The sequence below is a fragment of the Heterodontus francisci genome, chromosome 8, assembly GCF_036365525.1.
Source record: "Heterodontus francisci isolate sHetFra1 chromosome 8, sHetFra1.hap1, whole genome shotgun sequence".
Taxonomy (NCBI): domain Eukaryota; kingdom Metazoa; phylum Chordata; class Chondrichthyes; order Heterodontiformes; family Heterodontidae; genus Heterodontus; species Heterodontus francisci.
In genome coordinates, this window is record NC_090378.1 from 5,687,041 (window position 1) to 5,701,042 (window position 14,002).

At 44.7% G+C, this 14,002-nt stretch overlaps 1 protein-coding gene across 6 annotated transcripts in view; it reads right to left on the reverse strand.

Moving 5' to 3' along the window:
- The window catches only part of slc44a5b (solute carrier family 44 member 5b), a 371,713-nt gene that overhangs the window by 158,780 nt on the left and 198,931 nt on the right, over positions 1 to 14,002 (reverse strand). For all 6 annotated transcript variants that reach the window (XM_068036576.1, XM_068036579.1, XM_068036575.1 and 3 more), the window contains exon 3: positions 1,826 to 1,899. In XM_068036576.1, coding sequence (XP_067892677.1) covers positions 1,826 to 1,899 — 74 coding nt within the window. The remainder of the gene's footprint in view (positions 1 to 1,825; positions 1,900 to 14,002) is intronic.

Sequence of the window (14,002 nt, forward strand, 5' to 3'; positions counted from 1 at the left end):
AGTTGGAGTAACTCTCTCCCCTGCTCCGTGCTCCCACCAGCTAATGAATATTGGACTCCAATGAGGAGTAGAGAAGTTTGCACTGTTCTCATGTGTTCAATTCTTGTATGTTTGCAACTAGGACAAAGTGGAAAGAAAATCTCCAAGGATATTATCAGAAGCTTTGAAATGAGGCTCAAACAATTTGGATAAAATGTGCTTTCAGCTGGGGCCAGAGGTGACTGAATTCATGCTTCAGTTCACCTGTAAAATGTCTAACAAATGCGAATATCTTTAGTGATCTGTGTGCACTTCCATTTGTGCCTTTAATGCTTTGGCATGTATGTAAAGAGAATGATTTGGGTTAAGGCCAAGCTGCTTTCCTTCAAGACTTCTTTAAATATCAAGTGATTAACCATCAAATCCATGAGCTACTGAGCATGACTTAAATTAGCATCAATATGATGATCTATTCAAAACCATGAAATACAGGACTAGGACTTGTTACTCTATAATTCATGTGCTGTGACTCCTCTTTAGAAAGCCACAAAGAAGCACCATAAAAAGGTATTGTTTAGAAAACAATTTTAACTAAGAACCAATTGGTCAGAAAATAATATGCAAATGAAGTGTTTTTTTCATGTGGTAAAACTCATGAGGAACCTGCAGAGAGGATGGGAGGAAAAGAGAAGAGAAGAGGAGAGGAGAGAGGAGAGAAGAGCGGAAGAGAGGAGAGGAGAGGAGAGAGGAGAGGAGGAATAGAGGAGTACAGGAGAGGAGCGGAAGAGAGGAGAGGGGATGGGAGGAATAGAGGAGAGGAGAGGAGAGAGGAGAGGAGCGGAAGAGAGGAGAGGAGAGAGGATGGGAGGAATAGAGGCGAGTATAACAGAGAAGAGAGGGGACAAAATGGGAGGGGAAGGGAATGAAGGGGAGGGGAAGGAATTAGAAGGGAGCAGAGGGGAGGGAGGGGAGGAAGGGAAGATTGGTGAGGGGAGGAAGATATAGGAGGGGAGGAGAGGAGGACAGGAGGGTGTAGGGGATTTGGGAATTAGAAGGCTGGGGGGAGACAAATTAGCAGAGCAATTGGGCTAGAAAAAAGTGAAAACATAAAGTAAATCCATTCTAAATTTCTATAGTTTTCAGGAATCATACAAGCAAATGATTTTCCAAACATGCATTTTACAGAAGATTGATATCTGTGGACAGATGAAAATCTATTTTACAAATACTGCATAAAATGGCCTGAAATGTCAGTGACTGATTGATCTGCAACTTATAGACTGCTATCAGATTTGATTCATTGCACCTTTTTAGACCAGAAATTTGCATTAATTTTCTCCCAGCAAAATTCATATTCATTGGAATCAATAATAATCAGAAAATATTGATTAAAGATGAAGGTATTTGAACACTACTTGGGCAACAATGGATAAAGACCTGCTTTCATTAATTTTTACCCATGTCAGTATTTGTTCGTCACTATCCATCGTAGCAAGTAGGCTGAGTAAAAAATCAAACCCGGGCAGTTAAGTGATTTTTAGTTACAATGCATGGCTCAACTAGGCCTTCTTTCATTGGGAGTCATTACCAGATCAATGGTTACAACAGAACCTGCCAAGCTCCATCTCATCCCCATCCATCACAATACAGAGCAGGTCTATTACTTAACAAGAACACTCACGAGCTGCCAGGAAAGGCTTTTATCTTATTTCCTCTGGATTTCTACACATAGTGACAAGATATGCCCATACAGATTTGCTTTGTCCGCGCAGTCCCTCAACAATCAACCTTTCAGTGGGAAAGTAGAAAATAAGTATTTGTGTTTGATTAATTGCAACCTACTCACCGATAACTCCCAGAGCAATGTAACCGAGGATCACTGCAATAAATAATACGCAGCATAGGACGTCTGTACAATGCCTGAAGTGAGTGAGAGAGAGAAACAGAAGGTATTGTTAAAACAGCAGCAACAAAGGAACAGGAGAAGCCCCTCAAACCTCCTCCACCATTCAGTCAGATAGTAGCTAATCTGTATCTCAAGCCCATTCACCTGCCTTTTCTTATATTCTTTGATACCCAACAAAAATCTATCCATCTCATAGGAACACGGGTGGTCCATTCAGCGCCTTTAGCCTGTTCTGTCTTTCAGTTAGATCACTGCTGATCTGTGACTAAACTCCATTTACTCCTCATTGATTCTGTAAAATTTAATAGTCTTACCTAATAAAAATCTAGTCTTGAAAGCTCCAGCATCCACAGCCTTTTGGGGGAGAGTTCCAGATTTCCACTACCCTTTGTGTGAAGAGGTGCTTCCTGACGTCACCCCTGAACAGCCTAACTCTCATTTTAAGGTTGTTCCCCCTTGTTCTCAATTCCACCACCAAAGGATGTAGTTGCTCCGTATCTACCTCTTCGAATCCCTTGCCCATTTTAAACAGCTCCATCAGATAACACCTCCACCTCATAAACTCAAGAGAATACAAGCCAAATTTATGCAATTTTTTTCTTGCATTTTAACCCTTTAAGCCCCAGTATCATTCCAGTGAATCTGTGCTGCACCCCCTCCAAGGCCAACATTATTTTTCCTGAAGTGCAGTGCCCAGCACTGAATGCAGTCCAGATGGGGTCTGATCAAGGCTCTGGTCATCTGAAGGATGACTTCCACCAACCAATGTTCCATTAACCTCTTTGATTACCTTTGTACCTGTCTACCAGCTTTTAGTGATTTGTGTAGATGTACACCTCTGTCTCTTTGTTCCTCCACAGTTCCCAGTCCTTCACATTAAGAAAATATTCCAATTTGTCTTTCTCACAGCCAAAACGGATCGCCACACGTATTCTCACATTGAACATCACATGCCATAGTTTTGCTGATGCATTTCGTCAACTTACATCCCTAGCAACTACAGGCCAGTTAGTTTAACATCAGTGCTGGGTAAGGTTTTAGAAACAATAATCAGAGGAAAAAAATCAACAGGCACTTTGAGAGGTTTGAATTAATTACAGAGAGCCGGAACAGATTTGTAAAAGGTAGATCATGCTTGACTAAGCTAACTGAATTTTTTGATGAAGTAACAGAGAAGGTTGATGAAGGGAATACGGTGGATGTTGTTTATATGGATTCAAAGAAAGCGTTTAATAAGGTATCACATAATAGGCCTGTTGACAAAATTGAGGCTCATGGAATAGGAGGGTTGGTGTCCAATTGGATAAAAGAAAACTGGCTCAAGGACAGAAAATTAGCAAATGACTCTGAAAGACAGAAGAAGCAAAGGTTAAAAAGTGTGCAGCACAGGAATTTGGCAGTGTTAAGGGGTATTTATTTAAATGCAAGGAGTATAGTAAATAAAGCCGATGGGTTGAGGGCACAGATTGACACATGGCAACACGATTTCATTGCTATAATGGAAATTTGGCTTAAACTGGGGCAAGAATAGCAGCTCAACATCCCTGGATATAGAGTTTTCAGGTGGGATAGAGAGGGAGATAGAAAAGGAGGGGGTGTAGCATTATTAGTTAAGGAATCAATAACAGCTTTGAGGAGGGATGATATGCTAAATGAATCATCAAACAAGGCCATATGGGTGGCACTCAGAAATAAAAAAGGGGCAGCCACATTACTCGGAGTGTACTATAGACCCCCAAATAGTGAGAGGGAGATAGAACAAAAAATATGTAGGCAAATTTCTGATTGCGAAAACTATGGGGCAATAATAGTTGGGAATTTCAACTATCCCAATATCAACTGGGATACAAACAGTGTGAGGGGCACAGAGGGGACAAAATTCTTGAACTGCGTTCAAGAGAACTTTTTTTAGCCAACACGTAACAAGCCCAACGAGAGGGGACGCAATTCTAGATTTAGTCTTCGGTAATGAAGCTCGGCAAGGGGATGAAGTAACAGTGGGTGACCATTTTGGAGATAGTGACCATAATACAGTTAGTTTTAGCATAATCATGGAAAAAGAGAAAGATGAAGTAGGAGTAAAAGTTCTAAATTGGGGGGAAAGGCAAATTTTACGACACTGAGAGGTGACCTGGCGCAAGTGGACTGGATACAGCTACTTGAAGGAAAATCAGTGGCAAACCAGTCAAAAGCAAGATACTACAGGCACAATGTAGGCATGTCCCCACAAAGATAAAGAGTGGTACAGCCAAATCTAGAGCCCCCTGGTTAGCTAGAAGCTTACAGGGTAAGTTAAAGCAGAAAAAGAAAGCTTATGACGATCACAAATATCTTAATACTTTAGAAAGCCTAGAGGAATATAGAAAGTGTAGGGATGAAGTAAAAAAAGAAATTAGAAAAGAAAATAAAGCACATGAAAAATTATTGGCAGGTAAAATCAAGGAAAACCCAAAGATGTTTTATCAGTACATTAAGAGCAAGAGGATAACTAAGGAAAGGGTAGGGCCGATCAGAGATATACAAGGGAACTTATGCGTGGATGTAGAAGATTTCAGGGTTCTTAATGAGTTTATGGCTCTGTCTTCACAAAGGAGAGGGTTGATGTATACATTGTAGTTAAAGAGGAGGAGTGTGTAATATTAGATATGATAAGCATAATGAGAGAGGAAGTACTAAAGTGTCTGACATCCTTGAAAGTGGATAAATCACCAGGGCCGGATGGATTGTATCCCAGGTTGTTAAAGGAAGTCAGGAAGAAAATAGCGGATGCGCTGAGGATCATCTTCAAATCCTCACTGGATACAGGCGAGGTACCAGAGGATTGGAGGTCTGTGAACATTGTACCATTGTTTAAAAAGGATGCAAGGGATAAGCCAGGTTATTATAGGCCGGTCAGTCTGGCCTCGGTGGTGGGTAAATTATTAGAATCAATTCTGAGGGACAGGATAAACTGCCACTTCGAAAAGTATGGATTAATCAGGGATAGTCAGCATGGATTTGTTAGGGGAAGATCATGTCTTACTAACTTAATTGAGTGTTTCTGAGGAAGTAACAGGGAGGATTGATGAGGGTAGTGCAGTGGATGTGGTCTACATAGATTTTAGTAAGGCATTTGAGAAGGTTCTACATGGCAGACTGGTCAGTAAAATGAAAGCCCATGGGATACAGGGGAATGTGGCAAGTTGGATAGAGAATTGACTCAGTGACAGGAAACAAAGGATATCAGTCGATGGATGTTTTTGTGAATGGAAAGCTGGTTCCAGTGGTGTTCCACAGGGCTCAGTGTTGTCTCTTGCTGTTTGTGGTATATATTAATGATTTGGACTTAAATGTGGGAGGCATGATTGGGAAATTTGCTGATGATACAAAAATTGGCCGTGTAGTTGATAGTGAAGAGGATAGCCGTAAACTCCAGAATGATATCAATGGTTTGGTTAAGTGGGCGGGAAAGTGGCAAATGGAATTCAATCCAGATGAGTGTGAGGTAATGCATTTGGGAAGGGCAATAAAGCGAGGGAATACACAATAAACCGGAGGATATTGAGAGGGGTAGAAGAAGTGAGAGACCTTGGAGTGCATGTCCACAGGTCCCTGAAGGTGGCAGGACAGGTAGATAGAGTGGTGAAGGAGGCATATGGAATGCTTTCCTTTATTGGCAGAGGTATAGAATACAAAAGCAGGGATGTAATGCTGGAACTGTATAAAACACTGGTTAGGCCACAGCTGGAGTATTGTGTACAGTTCTGGTCACCACATTACAGGAAGATAATTGCTCTGGGGAGAGTACAGAGGAGATTTACAAGAATGTTGCCAGGGCTTGAAAGTTTCAGCTATGAGGAAAGATTGGATAGGCTAGAATTGTTTTCCCTGGAACTGAGGAGGCTGAGGGGAGACTTAATTGAGGTGTATAAAATTATGAGGGGCCTAGATAGAGTGGACAGAATTGACCTGTTTCCCCGGATGGAGAGGTCAGTTACCGGGGGGCACAGACTTAAGGTGATTGGTAGAAGGATTAGACGGGACATGAGGAAAAACGTTTTCACCCAGAGGGTGGTGGGTGTCTGGAATTCACTGCCAGGATCGGTGGTGGAGGCAGAAACCCTCATTTCTTTTAAAAGGTACCTGGATCTGCACCTGAAGTGCTGTAACCGGCAAGGCTATGGAGCAGGTGCTGGAAGGTGGGATTAGATTGGGTGGCTAGTTTTCTCGGCTGGCACAAACACGATGGGCTGAATGGTCTCCTTCTGTGCCTTAACTGTTCTATCGTTCTATGGTTCTAAAACAGTGAGTCGTGTTAAATGGTTGTTTTTCAGACTGGAGGATGGTAGACAGTGGCGTTCCTCAAGGGTCAGTGCTGGGACCATTGCTTTTTTTGCTATATATAAATGACTTGGATATTGGAATACAGAGTAGAATTTCAAAAAAGCCAATGATACCAAACTTGGAGGAGTGGCGAAAAATGAGGTTGATACAAACCGCCTGCAACAGGACATGGATAGGCTAGAGGAATGGGTATCGGTAAGTGGCAGATGGAATTTAACACAGGCAAGTGTGAGGTGATGCATTTTGGCAGAAGGGATAGGGTGAGGCAATATAGACTTAATGGTGCAGCTGTAAAGAGTGTGCAGGAATAGAGGAACCTGGGGGTACATGTACATCGATCTTTGAAGGTGGCAGGACATATTGAGGGGGTGGTTAGCAAAGCATATGTGATCTTGGGCTTCATTAATAGAGGTATTGAGTACAAAAGCAGGGAACCTATGCTGAATCTTTATAAAGCTCTGGTTAGGCTACAACAAGAGTATTGTACCCAGTTCCGGTCACCACACTTTAGGAAGGATGTGAAAGTGCAGAGGAGATGTACCAGAATGGTTCCAGGGATGGGGGATTTTAGCTACAAGGTTTAGTTGGAAAAGCTGAGGTTGTTCTCCCAGGAAGAAAGGAGATTGAGGGGAGATTTGATAGAGGTGTACAATATTGTGATAGGCTTAGATAAGTTATATAACTAAAAACTATTCCCATTAACTGATAATGCAAGGACTAAGGGACACAGATTGATGGTTTTGGGCAAGAGATGCAGGGGGAATGTGAGGAAGGACTTTTTTACACAATGAGTGGTAATGACCTGGAACTCGCTGCCCTTGAGGATGGTGGAAGCGGAGACAATTAATGATTTCAAAAGGAAATTGGATGGGCACTTGAAGGAAATATGCAGGGCTTTGGGGATCTAATGGGGATGTGGGACTGATTGGATAGTTCCACGGAGAGCCGAATGGCCTCCTTCTATGCCGGATATGACTCTGTGGGTCCTTCGACAGCACCTTCCAAACCCACCACCTCTACCACCTAGAAGGACAAGGGCAGCAGTTGCATGGGAACACCACCACCTGCAAGTTCCCATCCAAGCCACACACCATCCTGACTTGGAACTATATCGCCGTTCCTTCACTGTCGCTGGGTCAAAATCCTGGAACTCCCTTCCTCACAGCACTGTGGGTGTATCTACCCCCACATGGACTGCAGTGGTTCAAGAGGGCAGCTCACCACCACCTTCTCTAGGGCAATTCGGGATGGGCAATAGATGCTGGCCTGGCCAGTGACGCCCACATCCCATGAGAGAATAAATTCAAAAAAGATTTGTGTGTGATAACGCTAGCTATTTGACTGAGGTCCCAGAGGAGCAACTTAGGTTGCCTTTGAACCACACTCCTGACAAGTTTACTAAATATTTACAGCACAGAAATAGGCCATTTGGCCCAACTGGTATTTATGCTACACACGAGCCTCCTCCCAGCTTAAATGAGCATGGCTGGGGAAGAGCATATGGTGAGTGAGGGGAAGCTGTCCAGTCCTTGAGCCACCCTAATTTCAATCACTCCATCATTGGCGGCCGTGCATTCAGCTGCCTTGGCCAGAGCTCTGGAATTCCCTCCCGAAACCTCTTCACCTCTCTACCCCTCTGTCCTCCTTTAAGATACTCCTTAAAACCTACCTCTTTGACTGAGCTGTCCTAATATCTCCTTTTGTGGTTTGGTGTCATACTTTGTTTTATAATGCTCCTGTGAAGCACCTTGGGACGTTTTACTACATTAAAGGTGCTATATAAATAGAAGTTGTTGTTGTGGTTTGTCCGTCTGATGTTTCCTTTCTCATTTCACAGATTTTAACACCGATTTCTGAAAATCAGTGTAATGCCAGATTGGCAAAGGAAACAAGCTGAAAGTACAAGTCAGTGGCAAATCAATATCAACTATTACAGAGTGATTATTGATGGCATACGTTTGGATCACTGTAAAACTCTCCTGGTTAACCAACATCAACGCCATAAATCTGAACTCAACAACTTCAAACACATTGATTCTTTTTTGGACACAGCTTATTTATTTTTATTTTATTTTTTATTTAGAGATATAGCACTGAAACAGGCCCTTCGGCCCACCAAGTCTGTGCTGACCATCAACCACCCATTTATACTAATCCTACATTCCTACCAGTCCCTATATTCCCCTACCACCTACCTATCCTAGGGGCAATTTATAATGGCCAATTTACCTATCAACCTGCAAGTCTTTTGGCTTGTGGGAGGAAACCGGAGCACCCGGAGAAAACCCAAGCAGACACAGGGAGAACTTGCAAACTCCACACAGGCAGTACCCAGAATTGAACCCGGGTCGCTGGAGCTGTGAGGCTGCGGTGCTAACCACTGCGCCGCCCTATTTTATTTATTTATTTAGATACAGCAGTGGAAACAGGCCATTCGGCCCACCGAGTCTGTGCCAACCAACAACCACCCATTTATACTAATCCTAGATTAATCCCATTAATCCCATCTCTACTACATCCCCACCATTCTCCTACTGCCTACCTACAGTAGGAGCAATTTACAATGGCCAATTTACCTATCAACCTGCAAGTCCTTGGAGGTGGAAGGAAACTGTTTATATCTCACATAGAGTTGGAGCTATCCAGAATTTCCCTTTTCTTTTGGCAATTCCTAAATCGCAGGCTGACATCTAGTCCCAGGCCTGTGCAGCTTGATGGCCAATATAGCGCTTCTTGTCGATGCTGTGGGTTACTGACATCAACAACAATTTGCATTTATCTAGCACCTTTAACATAGTAAAATGCCCCAAGGTGCTTCACAAGAGTGTTATCAAACAAAATTTGACACCGAGCCACATGGAAACATAGAAAAGTTACAGCAGAGATGGAGGTCATTCAGCCCATCGTGTCTGTGCCAGCCATAAAAAAACAGCTTTCCAGCCTAATCCACTTTTCAGCTCTTGGTCCATAGCTCTGTAGGTTACAGCACCTCAAGTGCATAATCAAGTGCTTTTTTAAATGTGATGAGGGTTTCTGCCTCGACTACCCTTTCAGGCAATGAGTTCCAGACCCCTACCACCCTCTGGGTGAAACAAATACTCCTCAACTCCTTAACTCTCAACTCAACTCTTTAATCCTTCTCCCAATCACATTAAATCTCTGCCCCCTGGTTATTGACCTCTCTGCTGAGGGAAAAAGGTCCTTCCTATCCATCTATCTAGGCCCCTCAAAATTTTATACACCTCAATTAAATCTCCCCTCAGCCTCCTCTGTTCCAAAAAAAAACCTCAGCCTATCCAATCTTTCCTCAGAGCTAAAATTCCTGGCAGCATCCTCGGAAATCTCCTCTGTGCCCTCCCAAGTGTGATCATATCCTTCCTGTAATGCGGTAACCGGACCTGCATGCAGTATTCTAACTGCGGCCCAAGAAGTGCTTTACACAGTTCTTGTAAAACCTCCCTGCTCTTACAGGATGGAATCTTACTGCCTTCGTTTTTAAACAAGGGCCAGGACCATTTCCGGGTGCCAACCCCGATTATTTCTGAGCTCTGCCCACCTGCGCAGTCTTCTCGGATGCAGCCAATTAAGAGGCTGCCTCTGGGAGCCCCTCCAATTAGGGACAGTGGGTAGGAAGGCCCGAGGCTGTGGACAGCTGGCAGTCCCCTCTGGAGAGGTGGACACTGCCACTGTAGGTGGGGGACTGAGATGGAGGCACCCTCTGAAGACTTTTAAATGCTTAAAAATAACCTGTGGCCACAGCTGCTAGACTAGACCATCACTGTAATTGTGGAACCCTTCCACAGGATGGCCCTTTGTCACCCGTGGCTCCTGAGGTGGGGAATTAAAGAAGGAGTCAATGACCCCCAACCACCCACCCTATGCCACAGCCTGCCACCAGGAGGCCGCCTCCAGACACCTGCCGAACTTCAGCCTCAGTGAGGGGCCTGTCTACTGCCATTAAGCAGGCATTTAATTGCTGCCTGCCACAGTCAGGTGGGTAGCTAGGTTTGGCCAGTACAATTGCTCAGAAGGGAAAAGGGAAGAGGAGCAGAGCATTAGTCATTGGGGACTCCATAGTTAGGGGAACAGATAGGAGGTTCTGTGGGAACGAGAGAGACTCACGGTTGGTGTGTTGCCTCCCAGGTGCCAGGGTACGTGATGTCTCCGATCGTGTTTTTGGGATCCTTAAGGGGGAGGGGGAGCACCCCCAAGTCGTGGTCCACATAGGCACCAACGACATAGGTAGGAAGAGAGATGGGGATTTAAGGCAGAAATTCAGGGAGCTAGGGTGGAAGCTTAGAGCGAGAACAACCAGAGTTGTTATCTCTGGGTTGTTGCCTGTGCCACGTGCTAGCGAAGAGAGGAATAGGGAGAGAGAGGAGTTGAACACGTGGCTGCAGGGATGGTGTAGGAGGGAGGGTTTTGGTTTCCTGGATAATTGGGGCTCTTTCTGGGGTAGGTGGGACCTCTACAAACAGGATGGTCTTCACCTGAACCAGAGGGGTACCAATATCCTGGGGGGGAGATTTGTTAGTGCTCTTCGGGGGGGTTTAAACTAAATCAGCAGGGGAATGGGAACCTAAATTGTAGTTCCAGTGTACAGGCTGTTGAGAGTAGTGAGGTAGGGGATAAGGTTACAGGGACGCAAGAGGGCACTGGCAAGCAAGAACTTGGTTTAAAGTGTGTCTACTTCAACGCCAGGAGCATCCGGAATAAGGTGGGTGAGCTTGCAGCATGGGTTGGTACCTGGGATCCTGATGTTGTGGCCATTTCAGAGACATGGGTAGAGCAGGGGCAGGAATGGATGTTGCAGGTTCCGGGATTTAGATGTTTCAGAAAGAACAGAGAAGAGGGTAAAAGAGGGGGGGGTGTGGCATTGTTAATCAAGGAAAGTATTACAGCGGCAGAAAGGACGTTTGAGGACTCGTCTACTGAGGTAGTATGGGCCGAGGTTAGAAACAGGAGAGGAGAGGTCACCCTGTTGGGAGTTTTCTATAGACCTCCGAATAGTTCCAGAGATGTAGAGGAAAGGATAGCGAAGATGATTCTCGACAGGAGCGAGAGTAACAGGGTAGTGGTTATGGGGGACTTTAACTTTCCAAATATTGACTGGAAATACTATAGTTCGAGTACTTTAGATGGGTCTGTTTTTGTCCAGTGTGTGCAGGAGGGTTTTCTGACACAGTATGTGGACAGGCCAACCAGGGGCGATGCCACATTGGATTTGGTACTGGGTAATGAACCCGGCCAGGTGTTCGATTTAGATGTAGGTGAGCACTTTGGCGATAGTGATCACAATTCGGTTAGGTTTACCTTAGCGATGGGCAGGGACAGGTATATACCGCAGGGCAAGAATTATAGCTGGGGGAAAGGAAATTATGACGCGATTAGGCAAGATTTAGGATGTGTAGGATGGGGAAGGAAACTGCAGGGGATGGGCACAAACGAAATGTGGAGCTTATTCAAGGAGCAGCTAATGCGTGTCCTTGATAAGTATGTACCTGTCAGGCAGGGAGGAAGTTGTCGAGCGAGGGAGCCGTGGTTTACTCAAGAAGTTGAAGCGCTTGTCAAGAGGAAGAGGGCGGCTTATGTTAGGATGAGACGTGAAGGCTCAGTTAGGGCGCTTGAGAGTTACAAGCTAGCCAGGAAGGATCTAAAGGGAGGGCTAAGAAGAGCAAGGAGAGGACACGAGAAGTCATTGGCGGATAGGATCAAAGAAAACCCTAAGGCTTTCTATAGGTATATCAGGAATAAACGAATGATAAGAGTTAGAACAGGGCCAATCAAGGATAGTAGTGGGAAGTTGTGTGCGGAATCAGAGGAGATAGGGGAAGCGTTAAATGAATATTTTTCGTCAGTATTTACAGTAGAAAAAGAAAATGTTGCCGAGGAGATTACTGAGATACAGCCTACTAGGCTAGATGGGATTGAGATTCACAAGGAGGAGGTGTTAGCAATTTTGGAAAGAGTGAAAATAGATAAGTCCCCTGGGCCAGATGGGATTTATCCTAGGATTCTCTGGGAAGCCAGGGAGGAGATTGCAGAGCCGTTGTTGTTGATCTTTAAGTCGTCATTGTCGACAGGAGTAGTGCCGGAGGACTGGAGGATAGCAAATGTTGTCCCCTTGTTCAAGAAGGGGAGTAGAGACAGCCCTGGTAATTATAGACCTGTGAGCCTTACTTCGGTTGTGGGTAAAATGTTGGAAAAGGTTATAAGAGACAGGATTTATAATCATCTTGAAAAGAATAAGTTCATTTGCGATAGTCAGCACGGTTTTGTGAAAGGTAGGTCGTGCCTCACAAACCTTATTGAGTTTTTCGAGAAGGTGACCAAACAGGTGGATGAGGGTAAAGCCGTGGATGTGGTGTATATGGATTTCAGTAAGGCGTTTGATAAGGTTCCCCACGGTAGGCTATTGCAGAAAATACGGAAGTATGGGGTTGAAGGTGATTTAGAGCTTTGGATCAGAAATTGGCTAGCTGAAAGAAGACAGAGGGTGGTGGTTGATGGCAAATGTTCATCCTGGAGTTTAGTTACTAGTGGTGTACTGCAAGGTTCTGTTTTGGGGCCACTGCTGTTTGTCATTTTTATAAACGACCTGGAAGAGGGTGTAGAAGGGTGGGTTAGTAAATTTGCGGATGACACGAAGGTCGGTGGAGTTGTGGATAGTGTCGAAGGGTGTTGTAGGGTACAGAGGGACATAGATAGGCTGCAGAGCTGGGCTGAGAGATGGCAAATGGAGTTTAATGCGGAAAAGTGTGAGGTGATTCACTTTGGAAGGAGTAACAGCAATGCAGAGTACTGGGCTAATGGGAAGATTCTTGGTAGTGTAGATGAGCAGAGAGATCTTGGTGTCCAGGTACATAAATCCCTGAAAGTTGCTACCCAGGTTAATAGGGCTGTTAAGAAGGCATATGGTGTGTTAGCCTTTATTAGTAGGGGGATCGAGTTTCGGAGCCACGGGGTCATGATGCAGCTGTACAAAACTCTGGTGAGGCCGCACCTGGAGTATTGCGTGCAATTCTGGTCACCGCATTATAGGAAGGATGTCGAAGCTTTGGAAAGGGTGCAGAGGAGATTTACTAGGATGTTGCCTGGTATGGAAGGAAGGTCTTACGAGGAAAGGCTGAGGGACTTGGGGTTGTTTTCGTTAGAGAGAAGGAGGAGGAGAGGTGACTTAATAGAGACATACAAGATAATCAGAGGGTTAGATAGGGTGGATAGTGAGAGTCTTTTTCCTCGGATGAGGATGGCAAACACGAGGGGACATAGCTTTAAGTTGAGGGGTGAAAGATATAGGACAGATGTCAGAGGTAGTTTCTTTACGCAGAGAGTAGTAGGGGCGTGGAACGCCCTGCCTGCAACAGTAGTAGACTCGCCAACTTTAAGGGCATTTAAGTGGTCATTGGATAGACATATGGATGTAAATGGAATAGTGTAGGTCAGATGATCGGCGCAACATCGAGGGCCGAAGGGCCTGTACTGCGCTGTAATATTCTAATTCTAATTCTAATTCTAAAGGAGTGCAGCGAAGGTTTACCAGACTGATTCCTGAGATGGCAGGACTGACATATGAGGGGAGATTGAGTCAGTTAGGATTATATTCGCTGGAGTATGAGTGAGTGAGGGGGGAATCTCATCGAAACCTATAAGATTCTAACAGAACTTGACAGGGTAGGTGCAGGAAGGATGTTCCCGATGGTGGAGGAGTCCAGAACTGGGGGTCATAGTCTATGGATACAGGGTAAACCTTTCAGGACTGAGATGTGGAGAAATTTCTTCACCTAGAGAGTG